This window comes from Equus przewalskii, chromosome 17 (genome assembly GCF_037783145.1).
Source record: "Equus przewalskii isolate Varuska chromosome 17, EquPr2, whole genome shotgun sequence".
NCBI lineage: Eukaryota > Metazoa > Chordata > Mammalia > Perissodactyla > Equidae > Equus > Equus przewalskii.
Window position 1 is genome coordinate 10,741,539 of NC_091847.1, and position 20,795 is coordinate 10,762,333.

At 35.2% G+C, this 20,795-nt stretch overlaps 1 protein-coding gene across 5 annotated transcripts in view; it reads right to left on the minus strand.

Annotated features, from left to right (window-relative positions):
* Nucleotides 1-6,406: 6,406 nt before the first annotated feature.
* PTPN4 (protein tyrosine phosphatase non-receptor type 4) overlaps nt 6,407-20,795 on the minus strand; it is a 220,212-nt gene continuing 205,823 nt past the window's right edge. For all 5 annotated transcript variants that reach the window (XM_070581110.1, XM_070581109.1, XM_070581112.1 and 2 more), the window contains 2 exons: nt 19,673-19,808; nt 6,407-14,259 (listed from right to left, as the gene is read on the minus strand). In XM_070581110.1, the coding sequence (XP_070437211.1) occupies nt 14,173-14,259; nt 19,673-19,808 (223 nt within the window). In that variant the 3' untranslated portion in view covers nt 6,407-14,172. The remainder of the gene's footprint in view (nt 14,260-19,672; nt 19,809-20,795) is intronic.

The following is a 20,795-nucleotide window of genomic DNA, read 5'->3' on the forward strand; positions in this document are numbered from 1 at the left end:
GTTTTGAATTTCTACCAGCAATGAGTGAGCGCTCCTGCTGCTCCACGTCCTCACCAGCATTTGCTGTCAGCTTTGGATTTTAGTCATTCTTAATAAGTGTATACGGGTATCTCATTGACTTAATTTGAAATTCCCTAGTGACATATTATGTGGAGCTTTTCATATGCTTACTTGCCATCTGTAGATATTCTTTGGATGTCTGTTCAGATATTTTGCCCATTTTTAATTTGGTTGTTTGTTTTCTCATTGTTGAGTTTTAAGAGTTCTTTGTATATTTTGAATACCACTTCTTTAACAAATATATGTTTTGCAAACATTTTCCCCCAGTCTGTGGCTTATCTTTGTGTTCTTTTAATGGTTCCCTTTGCAGAACAGAAGTGTTTAAAAAAAACTTTTTTTAATTTTAAGATTTTATTTTTCCTTTTTCTCCCCAAATCCCCCCAGTACATAGTTGTATATTTTTAGTTGTGGGTCTTTCGAGTTGTGGCATGTGGGACGCCACCTCAGTGTGGCCTGATGAGTGGTGCCATGTCCACACCCAGGATCCAAACCGGCAAAACCCTGGGCCACCGAAGTGGAGTGTGTGAACTTAACCACTCGGCCACAGGGCTGGCCCCAGAATAGAAGTTTTTAATTTTAATGAAGTTCAATTATAAATGTTTTTGCTTTCATGGATTGTGCTTTTGGTGTTGTATCTAAAAGGTCAATGCCAAACCCAAGGTCACCCAGATTTTCTTCTCTGTCATCTTCCGGGAGTTTGATAGTTTTGCATTTCATATTTAGGTCTATAATCACTTTTGTATTAATTTTTGTGAGAGGTGTGTTTTAATGGGTTTTATCAGCCTATTAAAACATTATTATTATAAACCTATTATATACATTATTATTCAGGTACAGTAAGACCAACAGATCAGAAGATGATTGCCATTTGAAAGACAGAGTTCCAAGAAACTTTATCAGAGTTAACTAGCCCAGACATGCTCTGTAGATTTTATGGCCCCTTCCAGCTGCTACAAGTTGATAACTTTGTTCTTTTGAGTTCTTTAGGAATGTGATGACCCCCGGGCAGAGAGTCTGTGTGACAACCATCATCAATGACAACTGAAAGATCAGGATATAGGGTGTTGCTTCAGTCTCTGATGGACATCCAGTGAAACAAAAGACCATCAGGAACTAAGACCAGATGCCTCCCCCACCCAGAGACCAGCCCCGTACATAACTGGCCTGTAGTCTTTGTTCTGTAAGTTGGTTTTTTCGGACATTAATCCACCATCTTCTCCCTTGCTAGCAAGTTATAATGAAAAACCCTTTGTCTCCCACCCCCTTGCCTGTTGACTATTGGCATGTCTTTCGGCGGGCAGACAAACCCCGTCTTGGGTGGTAACAGCTAACATCTGTGCCAATCTTCCTCTACTTCATATGTGGGTCGCTGCCACAGCATGGCCAATGAGTGGTCTAGGTCTGTGTCCCGGATCTGAACTCACAAACTGAGGCTTCCGAATTGGAGTGTGTGAACTTAACCACTAGGCCATGTGGCTAACCCCTAGATTCATCTTTGTTTTTTTTTTTTGCATGTGGCTATCTAATTTTTCCAGCACCATTTGTTGAAAAGCTTATTATGTCTCCTTTGCTCCTTTGTCAGAGATCAGTTGACTCTGTGTGGATTTATTTCTGTGCTCTCCATGCTGTTCCATTGATCTGTTTGTCTATTCTTTCACCAATACCACACTGCCTTTATTCCTGTAAATTTATAGTAAGGCTTGAAGTTGGGCAGTGTTGGTCCTCAACTTTGTTCCTCTCCTTCAATATTGTGTTGGCTATTTTGTGTCTTTTGCCTTTCATAGAAACTTTAGAGTTAGTTTTCAATATCCATAAAATAACATGCTGAGATTTTATTTTGATTGCATTGAAACTTAGATCAAATTGGGAAGAACTGAAACCCTCACTATGCTGAATATTCCTATCCATGAACATGGAATGACTCTCCATTTATTTGGATCTTCTTTGACTTCTTTCATCAGTTTTGTAGCTGTCCTCATATAGATTTTTTAGATATCTTGTTAGATATATACCTAAGGCATTTTTGTGTGTATGTGTGCTTATATAAATGATATTATGTTTTTAATTTCAAAATTCAATTGTTCATTGCTGGCATGTAAGAAAGCAACTGACTTTTCTATACTAACCTTGTGTCCTATAAACTTGCTATGATTGCTTATTAATTCTAGGAGTTTTTTGGTTGACTCTTTGGAATTTTCTTTATAGACAATCATGTCATCTGTGGAGAAAGGCAGTTTTATTTCTTCCTTTCCAATCTGTATACCTTTTATTCCCTTTTCTTGTCTTATTACTTTAGCTACAACTTCCAATATGATGTTGCATATGAGGGGCAAGACGGGACATCCTTGCCTTCTTCATCTTAGCAGAAGAGCATCTAGTTTCTCACCATTATGATATTAGCTGTAGATATTTTGTGATTGTTCTTTATTAAATTGACAAAGTTCCCCTCTATTCCTAGTTTTCTGAGAATTTTTTTTTTTATCATGAATAGGTGTTAGATTTAGTTAAATGCTTTTTCTTAATCTACTGATCATATGATTTTTCTTTTCTTACTTGTTGATTTGAAAGACTCCATTAACGAATTTTTGAATGTTGAAACAGCCCTGTATACCTAGAATAAACCCCACCTGATCATGGTGTATAATTCTTTTTGTACAGTGTTTCACTCAATTGGCTAATAATTAGTTGAGGGGTTTTTTTGGTGAAGGAGATTGGCCCTGAGCTAACATCTGTTGCCAATCTTCCTCTTTTCACTTGAGGAAGATTGGCCCTGAGCTAACATCTGTGCTGATCTTTCCTCTATTCTGTATGTGGGTTGCTGCCACAGCATGGCTTGATGAGTGGTGGACGTCCATCCCTGGGATCTGAACCTGTGAACCTGGGCTGCCGAAGCAGAGCATGCCGAACTTAGCCACTATGCCACCCAGCCCTTTCATTTCTAATATTAGCATTTGTCTCGTCTCTCTTTTTTCCTAGTTAACCTGGCTAGAGGTTTATCAATTTGATTGATCTTTCAAACAACCAACTTTTGGTTTTGTGGATTTTCTCTATTGATTTCCTGTTTTCAATTTCATTGATTTCTGCTGTAAGTTTTATTATTTTTTTCCTCTTTTTTCTTTATTCTGGCTTTCAGCAATTTGATTATGAAATGCCTTAGTAGTGGTATGAGTGTGTGTGTTTATCCTCCTCACAGTTCACTGAGCATATACAATATGAGGGCTGATATTTTTCATCAAATTTGGAAAAATTTCTGCCAGTATACCTTAAAATATTTTTGTTCTTCTTCTTCCCCTTCTTTCTGGGAGCCCACTTATTCATATGTTAGATCCCTTGATATTATCCCATGAGTCACTAAGGATCTGTCCATTATTTTTCTTTTTTCTCTGTGCTTTATTTTTTATAGATTCTATTGCTGTTTTCAAGTTTACTGATCTTTTCTTCTGTAGTATTTAAACTGCTATTGGATCCATGTGAAATTTTATTTCATATATTGTATTTTTCTTGCGTAAAAGTTCCATTTTGTTCTTGTTTGTCTATTTGTTAGAGGGTAATTTATTATTTTTTTAAAGATTGGCACCTGAGCTAACATCTGTTGCCAATCTTTCTTTCTTCTTTTTCTTCTTCTCCCCAAAGTCCCCCAGTACAATAGTTGTATATTCTTGGTTGTAGGTCCCTCTGGTTGTGCTGTGGGATGCTGCCTCAGCATGGCCTGATAAGCAGTGCCGTGTCTGCACACAGGATCCAAATTGACGAAACCCTGGGCTGCTGAAGCAGAGTGTGCAAACCTAACCACTTGGCCACGGGGCCAGCCCCTAATTTATTATTTTTAATCATGGTAAAATATACATGACAGAAAATTTAGCATTTTAACCATTTTTAAGTGTACAATTTTGTGGCATTAAGTACATTCACAATGTTGTGTAACTTTCACACTATTTCCAGAACTTGTCATCACTCCAAACAGAAACTTTGTACCCGTTAAACAATAACTCATTTTCCCTTCTTCCCAGGCCCTGGCAACCTCTAATCTACTCTTACCACATATAAGAATTTGACTACTCCAGGTACCTCGTATAAGTGGAATCATGCAATATTTGCCCTGTTCTGTCTGGCTTATCTTACTTAAAATGCTTTCACCATTCCTTCATGCTGTAGCATGTATCAGAATTTCATTCCTTTTTAAGGCTGAATAATATTTCATTGGGGGTATATATTATATTTTGTTTAACCATTCATCTGTTGTTTTACAGTTAACGTGTTTCCACCTTTCGGCTATTGTGAATAATGCTGCTATGAACATTATTGTAAAGTATCTGTTTTAAGTTGTTTTCAGTCCATCTGAGTATACATCTAGCAGTGGAATTGCCAAGTCATATAGCAATTCTATGTTTAACTTTTTGAGGAACTGCAAGACTGTCTTTCACAGAGGCTACACTAATTTACATTCCCATCGGCAATGCATGAGGGTCGAAATTTTTCCAAATCCTCACTAATACCTCTTATTTTCTTTTTTTTTTAAAATTAAAGCCACCTGGATGTGTATGAAGTGGTATCTCATTGTGGTTTTGGTTGGCATTTCCCCAATGGCTAGTGATGTAAGCATCTTTTCATGTATTTATTGGCCATATGTATATTTTCTTTGGAGAAATGTCAATTTTTGTTCTTTGCCCATTTTTGAACTTTTAAAATTGCTTTTGTTTTAGTTCTAGGAGTTCTTGATATATTCTCTATACAAATCCATTATCAGATACATGACTTGCAAAATTTTCTTCCATTCTGTGGATTTTTTCACTCTTGCCAGTGTCTTTGGTGCACAAAAGTTTTTAATTTCAATGAAGTCCATTTTTTTTTGTTGTTGTTGGTCATGCTTTTGGCGTCATATCCAAGAAATCATTGCCAAATCTAATGTTATAAAGATTTTTCCCTAAATTTCCTTCCAAGAGTTTTATAGTTTTAGCTCTTTAGGTTTTTTTAATCCTTCTCAATTTTTGCCATTCTTTTGCCAATGGATGTCTAGTTTAACACTTTGTCAAAAAGACTGTTCTTTGCCCATTGAATGGTCCTGCCGCCCTTGTAGAAAATAATTTTGTGACCATATATGTGAGGACTTATTTCTGGGATCTCTATTCTATTCCCTTAGAGAACAAGAAATACAAGGGATCAATAAAGATATGAAAATCCACTTAACCTCCTTACAGAAGAAATGCATGCCAAATATTTCACTTATGGGATGAGCAAATAAAGGCTGATATCAGTTCTAATAAGAATGCAGGGAAAGACATTAAGTTTCTTATGCTTTGGTGGAAGCATAAACTGGTATAATCTCTGCAATTAGACAATATTTATTGAAATTTAAAAATGCAGGTGCCTTATGACCTACCAATCCTACTGCTGGAAATTTACCCCACACATATACTGGCAATGATTAATGAAAATATTTGCATGAGGATTTCATTTGAGTATTGCTTGTACAGTATAAACTGGAAACAAGCTAAGTGTGCATCAGGAAACTAAATTATGGATATCCATATGATGGAGTAGAAAGCTAAGTGATTAAAAAGAATGAAGTAGCCCTGAATATGCTGATATGGAAATATTTCCAAGATGATAGAGCAAGCTGCAGAATATATTGTACAATCCCTTTGACATTAACAAAATGTCTATGTACACAGAAATGCAAGCACACACATTTCCTCCTCCCAGATGAAAATACAAGAAATTTGACAGAGGTTGCTATTGGTTTGAGGGCATTATTCTTGGGGGTGGGGTATGGGGAAGGGGCTTTCAGAACTTCTCTTGGATCTTCCTTATACTGTGTGAATTTTTATTATCATGTCCATAAGAACAGAGTCATGGTATAATCAAAAATCTTTACTTTTGCCATCTTGCTTTGTTTATTTTTAGATATGAAATTACTTAAATATTAGTATTTTCTCTAAGAACTTATTTTCTTTCAGATGAAAAATGGCATTCCTAACTGCACTTGGGGAAGATACGAGACAAGCTGACTTCAGGCACAGAAAGAAAGGTCCTTTATTTTGCCTAACAAGGTCTTACATCAGGCATACCAGAACAGAGGGACTGGTGCTGGGGGAGGAGAGCAATCGAGCAGTGGCCACAGTGAAGGAGGAGCTTCTTAAGACACTCTTTAATGTTCTAAATCCCTTTTAGTTCCTTACTTACCTGCCCCGACAAATACAGCCACTATGTGAGCCAGTAATTCTAGAAATAAATTTTGCACTTAGAGTTCTCCTGGTCCCTTCTGATCACCCATTCATGAACATAATCATTGTTTGAAAAGCTCCCCCCAAAAAACACCCATCAAATGATCTTCAAAACTCCTGTATTTAAATTACTAAAGCACATCTTTATTTTGCAAGTGAACAATTAAGTCACAGCTAGAGTTTTTTCACGTTTGTACCTGAACAACCATTTCTCAATCAAAATGAAATGTGGCCAACATAGTATATGTAATAGCATTTCACATAACATAGGTCGCTCTTAGGACTAAAACAGTTTCAATGCAAACCAACATTTTTATCCTGTTTGCTGTTAGTATTCAAAGATTTTTTTACATGAATTGCAGGAATGCTAATGTTTCACTTAATCAAGACAAATACACAAGGCCTCTCAAGCACACAGCAAGCTGCACTGGCAAATGCATAGTGATGATTTCAAATTACCCAGTGTTGACCAAATTCAAGCTTACACATTTTAAATAAACCCTCAGCTTCTTTGCCTCTTAATTATGGGAACAAACCATATGGAAAGAGATATTTGTGTGAAATAGGGGAAAAAGTTCAAAAATTAAGGAGCTAATTCCATTTTGCTATTAGGTCAGTACAATCAAACGTGAAATGGCAGAAAACGTAAAATTCTATTTTAATTAGGAAATAAACTAGATTTTTAACTAAGTGACTTTTTGCCCTTCATATGTACACGTAGCACCTGTTACAAGAAAAAAAAAATCCCAAAGTAAAACACCCTCTACATAGAAATAATTATTTTTAAAACTACTACTTAAAAATATCACTGATGAGTGTATATAGTAAACTGTCCTGACGTTAAGCCTACACTGTAGAAAATAAAGACTAGCTTTTCTTATTTGAAAAGATGACAATACAGACTCTAACCGCAACATCCTGATGCTGCAGGAACACTGGGTGGGACAGTTCTCACTTTTTGAGCAGATATATTCTATTGATAGAAAACAAAAACAGCTTAATGTAAACTGCTTTTAGTCTCTTAAATCCTGCCCCTTGACACGTATATAAAGTGTCAGGATCTTGCCCCCTTCAGCTTACTAGTAGTACAGTACTGACTTACGCCCCAGGTACAATTCAAAACTAAACAAACGAACTTCCAAGTATTCATATAATGGTACAAAATTGCAGAGCAGAAATGATCATCGTAAACCAAACTTGTTTGAGGGTAGCTGAGGGAACTGAGTCCAGCAAGACAGTCTGCCAGGTAGCCTTTATTGTACTAAATAAACTACAGAAAAGTGGCAAAGCTCAAGTCACACCAGCTACCTTTTAAATATCAAATGATCAAGAGATCATCGTAAAGCATTTAAACTTGGGTCCAATCCAATTAATTCTACATATTAATCCATTAAATTTTTTCCATATTTACAAAACTCGTAGATTTTACTTTTAAATGTATAAATTAAGTCAGTAGTAAGCATGAAATAAAGTGCTAGTATTTGAAATTCAAAAAATCAATGTCAGCACTGAAATTTGACCTACTCTACAGTATACAAGAAAAAAGGAATAATCTTATCAACTCACTGAAAGTTGGGAAAAGATAGGTGCCAGAGAATCCCACATTTGGGCTGAAATTTTCTTGCCCAGGAAGGCAAATAATTGGAGCACTACAATTCAGGAATAACAACTAGAAAATTTCTTTTAAAATAAAAGGTAAAATGGGCTCAACTGTGATTACAGTGGATTTGGGGAAACCACATATCACTCTCCATTTGGGTCTAAGATTGTAAGCAGGGCTGAGTTTCCTTGATGGCTTTGAGGTTATCACAAGTAATTATGTTAAATTTTGGAAACTCCCAGGGTTGACGGGGCCTGATACTAAGCTTATAACAATTGTTAACAAGAGTTAACGAAGGAAGGTATCACCTTCTAGTTGTTCAGAGTATTTACTTCACAAAGACTCTACTGTAAAGGGATACCAATGATTTTTTACAAGTTGGAGGGAAGGAAGCAGGGGTCAAAATAATGAAGGCCCCAATGAGTGAAGTTTAATGAGTGATAAATAATGAATACCACCTTTTCAAGAAACTGTTGAACAAATTAATCATGCCTAAAGATGTTGGTTTAAATGCAGGGTTTTCGGTTGTTTTTTTGTTCGGCTGCATTAATAAACCCTTAAGCATATAAGACACCAGTGCTACAAGTCAGAGTTGGGCTCAGCGGTCCTAGCTGTCCAAGATCTTGAGAATAAAAAGGCAAAACGATCTGTCAGGGGCCTCTGCACGTATTCACTGTGCTGAGTCTCAGGCACGGTTTTCTGGCTTCAGATAGCACTTTCACAATGATGTCCTCATTTGTAGCTTCCAGGGACAAAGCCTGAGAACTTTCCTCCATGATAAACACACACAGCAGAATGTTCACCCTCACATAAAAACACCCTTCCACACTCCAGAGAAGTCTAGAATTCAATTATTTTATACTTAAAAACAGTATGCACAAATTTTCTTGAAATTCTCTATTCTAGAGCTAAAACAAGGCAAAATGAAGAACAACGTACATTATATGTGAAATATGCTTCAATAACAATTGCTTGTTTATAAAGAAAATTACATTTTTCTTCTAAAATTGCATTATGTATAATGAAATACACTCTCCTTTCCTGCTTTTCAATCCCTCGCTGACTTTTTTTTAAAACAGAATATCGTCAGAACTAAATCATAATTCTAATAACATTTGAAAGATACATTCATTTTCTTTACAGCATGAAAGACATACAAATATCATCTTTTCCTTTTTAAACGAAGTAAAAGTTATGTTTCAATCTTTTGTCCATACAAAAATATTTTCTCTATCATTTACACAATAGATAGGAAAATTGTACAGTGTTTAACTAAAACATTTATGAGCATAACAAGGTTTTCAAACATTTCCATTCTTGTATTGGAAATTTTAAAAGGTTTCAAGAAGTAAAACATCTGACCTTTCTCCTAAAACTGTAGCCTTTAATTTGCAATATTGCTAATTATCTTTCACTGTGTAAATTAAAAAATTGGTTTACTTATTTATGCACTGAACCACATCTAGTCAATGTTGATAGATTGCATCCCAGTGGATACTACTTCTGGCTGCACATTTAGCTTGGATTACTAAAATAAAAATAACAACGACCATAAAACTTTAGAAATCAACAAACTGCAGCAGAAAAACATACAAATAAATAGCAGCAAATTTAGATATGGAAATAGAAATAACTATTTGGTGTCGACCTACGACAACTTCATCAAGATTATAAAAATAAAATGTCTAATTTCTGGCTGAAAGAGGGCTTGTCTGTCTTTGATAACGGTGAAAGGCCTACTGTAGTAATTGCTATGAAGAATGAAGTCTGCTCTAACAAAAACTGTGGTGATGATGGCTGCAGGCATTGTAAAGTATATTGAAGCAAAAAAAATACAACTTAGGGATTCATTTCATGGACTCTTTATAAAATTGCTGAAATTATCTATTAGTTGTTAGCCCTCAAAATTTTTATTACGTAAATTCCTTTGTATCTGTATAATTTTCTAAGAATTTTCTAAAACAGTTGTGTTGTGTGATCACAACTTGTGAACACACCAATAAATCTTTGCCAACAGATCAGTAATTCTGATATTTGATAAAATTAATCCAGTGGTTTTCAATAACATAGCTATCTTTCTGGCAGGAAACAAGACACACGAAAAATGGTTGCAGAAATTGTAGTTGGCTAGCTGAAGCACATGTGAGAAGTAAGCAATGTTGATATAAGGTAGTTACACTTTGTTGATGTAGCAGCTTTTACATAAAAGCAAGCTGTGGCATAATTTATCTTTGTCTTGTCAGAGTATCAACAGATGTTCATTCCAACAAATATTTACCATATGTATTTACTCTAATCGACTTAAATGCAAATTCACCTGAACTACAAAATTACTACAAAATAAAAGAAATGTAAACATATTCCACATTATTGTGGTATAAATAATTTTTATGAATTCAAAACTACTTTGGCAACCTTACCACCAGAATATTTTAAATATTCTAAACACAGATATTAAATAGAACATTGTTAAAAATTCTTGTTTCTTTCTCCCTTCCTGATAAGATTATAAAACAAGTAATGCTTTAATTCTATTAATGTTCACATTATAAACATAAATTATTTGATTTAAGTGGACATATATTCTAAATCTTAGTTCTATGTTTTAAGCGCTTTTAAAAATTAGTCTTCTAACTTGCATTTCAGAATGTTTCATACTGCATATACATCAGCCTAAATATCACAAAAGCTTATGTTCTATCAAGGAAGCAAGATTAGCAAACTGAGTTGGGTGCTAGTTAGGATCACTTTTTAAAGCCTACTTATTTTCTAAATTAAGTGACATCGTCTAAAGTCCTCATAGTTACTAAGTGAAAACACTGCCTGAGTATAATTCTTGAACCGAAATAGACTAAAGTTCACAAGAATGTATGATATTCACATACGTTGTCAAAAATAGGAGAAAGTGAGATTAGATAAAATCTTTCAGGTTCCTTTCAGCTCTCAAGTTATAGTACTTCTAGTGGAGATGGGAGACTTTTGCTCAAATATCTGATTAGACCTGATCAGCCCTGCCAACAAATTATAAACAACTCTGTAATTAATATAATCCTTTACCTCTGTTTGCGAGCATTTGCCTTTGTGAAACACACAAATATGTGAACACACAAAAGTATCTCTATGTTTATATATCAGTACTTGAAGCCTTCAAGCAACTGTCTTAAGGGCTTAACATACCTTTATACATTTGAAGTGTTTATATATAAGTTTTCTCTTTACTCTTAATCAAAATGACCAACTCCCCACCCCTCAACTTGTGTTAGCAGGCTATACAAAAGAAATTCTTTCTTAACGCTGTTCTGTCTCTATTTTAGACGGATGCACTGGTTTAACAAGTACTACCAATTCTGCTTGTGAATGTAAAGTCTATTCCAAAATATTCCACATTCTATGCACACAGTGCTGACGCAAATCAGGTGCTCAATAAAACATTTGAAATGAACATAGTAAAATCATCCTAAATCAGAGAGTTAAGATTTTCACAAACATTTCCTGGCACTGACAAAAGCCCCATGATTCACCAATATCTATTTCCACTTGTGAGAATAACAGAGAGCACTGATTTCTTGAGTGTGTGTGGGGAGCAGGGGTGCAGTTTGGTTGCAGGAGGGGGAGAGTAGTTTAGATACAAGAAATTTGGCATTTTAAACACACAATATTACACTGATATGAATGGAATCTAGAACTACTTGGCAAATGAAAGCTAGGATTATTTCTAGAGCCCTATTTAGACTGATAAACAGGTTAAAGAATTCTCAGGTGTAATGGATAAAGTCTTATCTGTGGTGTGTGTACAGGGAAGCATAATTAGCATACATTCTAATAAGTTGTGAAGGATAGTTTCTTTTAAATTTAAGATCCTAATAAATCTTTAGTGCCTTTATAAAAGGATCTTTTCTGTACATAAAAATACTGACAGAGGGTAGCTCCCAGATGAAAAATTCATATATGAGAAATTTAAACATAAGTCTAAACTTCTAATATATTATCATTTAAAGACAGGCATTAATGATTAAAAAAGGCAGCAGTGCTCATTGCCAACAAATTGTTAGAGTTGCTCTCAGAAGTGTAAACAAAGCCCTAAATTAAAGAACATGCCAACCATCACACTTCTCTGCTTCTATCTGTATGACTGTATCTTTTTAATCTATGGCTGTCATGTTCTGTCTATATAGTTAGAACAGGCAGATTTTTAAAATGCAGGTGAAACACAACTGCCGAAAGCAGTTATTAATCATGTAGACCCCCAACATGATTTACCTTTTCATGATGTCACACAGCAGCCTCAATTACATTTATCTGTTGGTAGAAAACGGAATGTTCAAATAAGACTACTTATTTACTATCTTATATTGTCTTGACTGTGAAACCCAGAAATAGATAAGAGAATCTCTTTGATATAATGGTTATGTTTACTTTTCTCTTTAAAAAAACCCAACACTATTTTAATGCAATAATTTATTTGGTATCTTGGTTATTAATGTTTAGGACTTAACTTCCTAAAACTTATGATTATGAATTTTGAATATTCAAAACAACATCATTTAGATTATACTCAAGATTTTAAAATGTACCTTTTTTTCTTCTCATACTAAACGGCATTTCAAAATATCTACCATTCAACTCTAAATTTTATCAAGACTATACAGAAATATTCAGAAACCACTAGTAAATGAATCTATTTTAGCCATAATCCATATAAAATAATTGTGTTATATAACACTTCAATAAGTGAGCAACTTTCCACTTATATTAAAACAGGGCAATTTTAAAGTTCTCTCTCTCTGTAGACTTAAAAATAAAACAACCTGAAGAGGAGAATGTACACACCCTTAAAGGGAGTCAGACCCTCCACCAGGCCAGACGGTCCAAACTCTCCACAGTAACATGCTGATAACTTCAAAAGCATCTATCAACTGGAGTAATTTAATTGTACACAAAAATGACAAGAAAACCCTCACTTCAGTTATTGAGGGATTACATTTAGAAATAAGTCAACAACGTTTCATTCCTCGTTTGAAGTATCCCAACCAATAGACCAGTGTGAACAAAGCTTGATATGAACTGAAATTAATGCTGAAGGGTAATCATTTAGTTAGCGATAGAAATAAATCACAATTAATTGCTCTAACTTTAGCTTAGAGTATCAATACATTTAACTTTAATGTGCATATTAGATGCCATTTCTAAAGTTAGGGATAAAATAAATATGAAGTTTGAAGAATAAAGCCTGTTTTGACTTGAGCTGCTAAACTGTAAGCCTTGTCCCTCAGGAAAGGAATGTGACTGTGAACAATTCCACAGCAGCAGAGCGCTCACTCGGTAGAAGACAAATTATCTTTGCTTCCTGTGGCAAAATACAGGAATGAAGAAATAGAATTTCCTTATCCTTCTTTGACTGCATAACTCTCAATACATGGAGCTATTTTTTAGAACGTGAACTGATTCAAAATGCTTAAAAATGTAAATGTACAATATACATACACACCTCCTAGTGGGGTCAAATGAGTGCCTTTTCATTAGACATACAAAGACGTCTCAAGGCACTTAAGGGGTTAAGACACAATGCATGCATTCCTTTACATCAAGTATGTGAAATCACATGATTTGGAATAAGCCAACGTTATGATAAATATAAGTTACATTATTAAATTCAAGAAAATTTGTAGATTCATATTTATACTTTCTGTAAGATGCTGGTAAATGGACAATGTGCAGCATTTCCTGGGAAAAGCAAATTCCACCTTTCTTCTTGCGAACAGCAGGCCTCTACAGGGGAGTGTAGGGAAAGACGTGCTGCATCCATAGGCAGTGTACTGGCTAAATATTGAGAATGATATTGCTAAAATTTTAAAAATAAAATCTGGTAATCAGTATAGTAAGTACATGAATCACTGGAAAACACCAGAGCTGACTCCTGATGTTGACTTCTTTTTGCTTTCAAGATACAGGTTTATCAATAGAGATGATAATTCTGAGCCTTGTCTGTGGCAATTCTCCCAGAAGCGGACTGCATGGCGCCACCACAGAATTGCATAAATTACCCTGAACACACTCAGTTAGTCACTATTTGTTCGGAGCAAAGCATGAAAGTCTTCACACACATCAATTACAGATTTTGAGAGAGGGACTTTTTTTAAACATAAAGTGCAACAGTGCTGAAGTTTTCAGTTTTTGTTAGTTCTTCATTGTTTTTGTTTAGATGCCATTTTCCTGCAAGCAGTATTATGGCACAGTGAATATAATGGAAAGTGGTTTTCCAACACGTATCCCAGACTTTTTGCTTTCTTATTTATTTGATGATGATGTTAAGGGTTTAACAAATCCTTCTTCATAAACTTTCAAAATAGCTTCACATACAAATCTGTATTGACTCTGAAAAATAAAATATAAAAAATAGAATTGATCACAAAAAGCAGAAAGCAAGAAAAATGACAAACATCTCTCTTGGCTTGCTTATAAAAAAATGAAAGTAAAACTGCACAGAGGTATCACTTCTCATCAACAGACTGGCAAAAAATAAAAAAGCCTGACAATATTCTGTTGGCAAAACTCAGTCATATATTGCTAACCAAGATGTAAAATACAACTCCTATGGATGGGAATTTGGCAGCATCTAACAAAATTACATCAATTTATCTACTGACCCAGCAATCCCACTTCTAGGAATGTATCCAAAAGATAAACTTTTAGGAAAAAAATTGAAAACATATCTTCATAAATGAGGCTATTCACTGCTGGATTATTTATAGTAACAAAAAAGTAGAAACAATCCAAATTGCCATCAGAAAGGGACTGAGTCATCCGTGGTACATCCTCACAGTGGAATAATATGTAGTGGTGGGGGGAGGGGGAGGGCGGGTGGAATAAAAGTCTATAGACTACTACAGAATGATGGCAGGATGTTTTGTCAAGTAAAAAGAGCAAGGTAGAGAAAAGTGCATACAACATATTATCTTTATAAAAGAAAGAGCGGGGAATACAAATATTTATGTATCTGCCTCAATGTACATGTTAAAAAAAAAAGGCCCAGCCCAGTGGCATAGCAGTGAAGTTCACAAATTCCACTTTGGTGGCCCGGGGTTCACCAGTCTGGATCCCGGGCATGGACCTACACACTGCTAGTCAAGCCATGCTGTGGCAGGCGTCCCACATATAAAGTAGAGGAAGATGGGCATAGATGTTAGCTCAGGTCTTCCTCAGCAAAAAGAGGAGGATTGGCGGTGGTAGATGTTAGCTCAGGGCTAATCTTCCTCAAAAAAAAAAAAAAAAAAAAAGCAGCAAGGGAAGGAAAAATCATTAAAACTGGTTTCCTCTAAAGGGAAGAAGGGAATAGGGCGCATGAGACAGAGAGACTAGACTTGACTGAATATACTTCCTTCTTTTATATTTTACTTTGAAATCATATAAATATACCCCATAATTAGAACATTAATTTAAAAAATCTCTATAAATTAAAATGGAGAGTTGTTGTTTAATGGGTATAGAGTTTTAGTTTTGCAAGATGAAAACATTCTAGAGATTGTTTACACATCAGTGTGAATATAATATAAACACTGTTAAATTGTACACTTAAAAATGGTTAAGATGGTAAATTTTATGTTATGTACTTTACCACAATTAAAAATAAAAAATCCACTATGTGTGAATATAGATACAAAAACCTCAAGAAAATATTAGCAAATCAAATCGAGCAACATAAAAAAGAATCACACCATGTACAAGTAAGGTTCACCCCAGAAATGCAATGTTAGTTTAACATCCAAAATCAATTAGTGTAATACCATCATTAACAGAACAGAAGACGAAAACCACATGATCATCTCAATAGATACAGAAAAGGCATCTGACAAAAGGATACCTTTTCATGATGAAACACTCAACAAACTAAGTAACAGAGGAAACTTCCTCAATCTGATAAAGGGTATTTATAAAAAAACCCATGGGTAACATGACACTTAGTGGTGAAAAACTGACAGTTGTCCCACCAAGATCAGGAACAAGACAAGAAATGTCTGGTTTCACTACTTTATTTAACATTATACTGGAGGGTCTAGCCAGGACACTTGGGCAAGAAAAAGAGAAAAGCAGCAGATTATCTCTAATTGCAGATGACATGATTTTGGATACAAGCACACCTTGTTTGATTGTGCTTCACTTTACTGTGCTTTTCAGATCTGCATTTTTTACAAGACCCTCTACCAGCAAAAAGATTATAACTCACTGAAGGTTCACATGATGGTTAGCATTTTTTAGCAATAAAGTGTTTCTAAATTAAGGTATGTACATTGACTTTTAAACATAATGCTATCGCACACTTAACGGACTACAGTACAGCGTAAACATAACTTTTACATGCACTAGGAAACCAAAAAATTCGTGTGACTCGCTTTATTGCAGTGGACTGGAACTGAACTCACAATATCTCCAACGTATGTCCGCATAGAGAATTCTAAGGAAGCCACTTTCATACACAAAAAACTACGAGTTAATAAATGATTTCAGTAAGGTTGCAGGATATATGATCAATATACAAAATCAACTTTATTTCTATACCCAAGCAATGAATAGTCTCAAAATGAAATTAAGAAAACAATTGCACTTACAAGAGCATCAAATAGACTAAAAAATTTAAGAATAAACTTAATAAAAGAAGTCAAAGACTTGCACATTGAAAACTACAAAACATCATCGAAAGAAATTAAAGACCCCCGTTAGATTGGCAAAAACATCCAAAACCAAGAACGACAAATGTTGGAGAGGTTGTGGAGAAAGAGGAACCCTCATACACTGTTGGTGGGAATGCAAACTGGTACAGCCACTATGGAAAACAGTATGGAGATTTCTCAAAAAGTTAAAAATAGAAATACCCTATGACCCAGCCATCCCATTACTGGGTATCTATCCTAAGAACCTGATATCAGATATCTCAAGAGTCCGTTGCACCCCTATGTTCATCGCAGCATTATTTACAATAGCCAAGACGTGGAACCAGCCTACATGCCCAGAAACTGATGATTGGATAAAGAAGATGTGGTATATATACACAATGGAATACTACTCAGCCATAAAAAAAGACGAAATTGGCCCATTCACAACAATGTGGATGGACCTCGAGGGCATTATGTTAAGCGAAATAAGTCAGTCAGAGAAAGACGAACTCTATATGACTCCACTCATAGGTGGAAATTAGTATATTGAGAAGGAGATCTGATCGGTGGTTACCAGGGAAAAGGGGGGGTGGGGGGAGGGTACGGAGGGGGAAGCGGTGTACCCACAACATGACTAACAAAAATGTACAACTGAAATCTCACAAGGTTGTAATCTATCATAACATTAATAAAAAAAAAAAAAAAAAAAAAGAAATTAAAGACTAGCATAAGAATAGACATACAAATCAACGGAACAGAATTTAAAGTCCAGAAATAAACCCTTACATTTGCGGTCAACTGATTTTTGAAAAGGGATCCAGAGACAATTAATGGGGAAAGAATAGTCTTTACAACAATGGGACCAGGACAACTGGATATCCACATGCAGAAGAATGAAACTGGAATCCTACCTCAACTCAAAATGGATTAGACACCTATATGCGAGAGCTAAAATATAAATGTGTTGGGAAAAACAGGAGTAAATCTTTGTGACCTTGAGTTAGACAATGATTTCTTAGATATAACACCGAAAACATGTTACCAAAAAAAAAAGATAAACTGGACTTCATCAAAATTAAAAACTTCTGTGTTTCAAATGACATAATCAAGAAACTGAAAGGACAGCATGGAAGAAAACATAGATCTGTAAGGGACTTGTATTCAGAAAATATGAAGAACTCATACAACCCAACAACAAAATGACAAAAAACCAAACTGAAAAAAGGGCAAAAGATTTGAACACACAGTTCTCCAAAGAAGATATAGTAATAATGGCCAATAAGTACACGAAAAGATGTTTGATATCACTAGTTATTAGGGAAATGCAAATCCAAACCACAGTGAGGTACAACTTTATATTCATAAAACAGCTAAAACAAAAAAAGATAGGTAGTAACAAGTGTTGATAATGATGTGGAGAAAATGGAACCCTCTTACACTGCCAGTGGAACTGCCAAAAGGTACAGCCGCTTTGAAAATAGCCTGGCTGTTCCTCAAAAGGTTAAACAGAATTACCACATGACCTAGCAAATCCACTTCTGGGTATGTACCATAGAAAAATGAAAACCTGTTGACATAAAAACATATACACAAGTATTTATGGCACCATTTTTCATAATAGCCAAAATGTGGAAACAATCCAAATGACCATCAACAGATGAATGGATAAACAAAATGTGGTATATATCCATACCATGGAATATTATTCAGCCAAAAAAAAAAAAAAGGAATGAAATACTCACACAGGCTACAGAATGGATAGTCACTTAAATATTATGCTAACTAAAAGAAGCCAATTACAAAAGACCAGACTATATGATTCCATTCAATGAAAGGTCCAAAATAGGTAAACTTATAGAGACAGAAAGTAGATTAGTGGTATCCTAGGGCTGGGTCCTGGGGAGGCTGGGGAAGGTATGAGGGCAAATGGGTATGGAGTTTCTTTTTGGGGTGATGAAAATGTTCTAAAATTAGACAGCAGTGATGGTTGCAAAACTGTGATATACTAAAACCCACTGAACTGTAAACTTTAAAAGGGTGAATTTTATGGTATGTGAATTCTATTTCAATGAAACTGTTCTAAAATAAAAAAAGACGATTTATATGAGACAACTGGAAATTTGAATACTGGCTATTTGGTAATAGTAAGAAATTATTGTTAAATTATACTTAGGTGTGATAATGGTATTGTAGTTTTGTTTAGAAGGAAAAACACTCCTTATCTTTTAGAGATATACACTAAAATATTTATAGACGAAATGGTATGATGTCTAGGATTTGATTCGAATACAGGGAGAGTAAGTGGTAGTATAGGTGAAACAATATGGCAAATGTTGGGTCTGAGTACTCAACATAGTGTCCATTATATTATATTGTCTATTTTTGTGTTTCAAATTTTCTGTGATTAAAAGCTAAAAATGGCACACACTTATTAGATCACATAGGTCAATTCACTTCAGTAACCTTAATGCCACCAACAAGGCTAAGATTTGACAATGACTTAATATAAAAAATAATCTTAACATTAACTCTAAAATTTCATGATTCCCCTTTTGATTCCTGGAACATAATTCAGTGTCAGTGTACAATACAATAAGTCAGTGACTTAATCGCTATGATATTTTTGTTTTTGTTGTTGCAATTTAAGTTCTTATGTAAAAAAAGAAATGCCATTTCACCACAGCTGTTCCACTGAAAGCAGGTCTATCAAGATTCTCCAGTTCACTGACACCGTTGTGCACAGCATTCCACTTGACTAAGTAACACGAGGCGAGTTCCTCTGAACCTGTTTAAACACTCAAGAGTTAACATGCTAGCGTGGTGTTGACAAACATTTTCTGTAAAAGACCAGACAGTAAATATTTTAGGTTTTGTAGACCATATGGTGCCTGTTGGAACTTCTGAACTCTATTATAGTGTGAATGTAAACAAATGAGCATGGCTGTATTCCAAGAAAACTATTTACAAAAGCAAGTGGCGGATCAGATTTGGCTCATGGGCAGTATTTGCTGACCCCTGTGCTAGGGATTGTTAGCTCCTGGCAGGAAATTAAAAAGATAAAAATATGGTATGGAATATATATCGATAAAAATCATCACGTTGAGAATACGCAATTGTACATGAAGTACAGTACTTACAGGTGTTTGGATCATCATGGCTCGTTGATCTCTCATTGTTCTTACAATGTCTAGTGGATAGACTGGTTGATTGCATTCAATGAGACACATGGCTGTTTCCATAGTAATAAGAACCCCGGTTCTTCCAATCCCGGCACTAAAATAGATAAATATGGGGCAAAGTCTTACTGATACTACTCTGGTAAACAACTTGTGGCTTTTGTGCAGAAAATTAAAGTAGTGAATCATAACATAGTAGAAGAACAATTTGATTTTAACGGTTGATAATACAAAAGTAGCAAGCCAACTAGAAAATATTTTGAAAATTGAAAAAATCTTCACACTTAATACAGATTAAATGGTTTGCATCCACCCGTTCCCCCATTGTTAGTCGTAAAAATACTATTTTAAAAGAGTTACGTTTTAGTTTTTGAAATCTGAACAAGGTATAGACGCTTATTGGAGCAACCCCCCTTTAAAATGTGAAATAATGGAATTACAATAATAAATCATTAACAAATGCACAAAATATTTTACACTCTCAAATCAGTTTTTAAAACCAAATTTAATTTTAATTAAGCTTTACTATTGAGATAGTCAAGAACAACTTTTTGAAGCATTCTCTGTGAATAGGGCTATATTAGCTATGGGGAACTTGGGATATGAAATGGCCAAATGTGTTCACCATTCCTGCCATTTTGCCTCTCAATATTTGGTCTACAATCTGTTTTGATAATTTGAAAGACTGCTCTTAATAAGTGCTGGAAAGTTTAAGGATAGATACCTCAATACATCCTCTGACTAAATCATTTAATAACAGAGGTGGCCAGGATGGGGAGAACATAATTTTTGTCTTCAAATCTCTGGGTCAGTGACAGTGAAGGCTGGAGTCATTGTATTCAGTCCTTTGAAGGCAGAAGGGGGCCTGAGTCTGAAAGGAAGGGAGAGCAGCCTACCACTGTTCAGCTGAAGCTCTTGGAAGCGGCACATCGTGTGATGGTATTGGGTGGGGCCATTCCAAGAGAGGTGAAAGTACTTGCCCACTGTCCCCAGAGGGGCCACAGGCCCGGAAGGAGTACCGTGCTGGGAGGGGGAAATCTAAACCTGAGGATGAAACCTAAAAGCCTACAATATTGTATTTCAC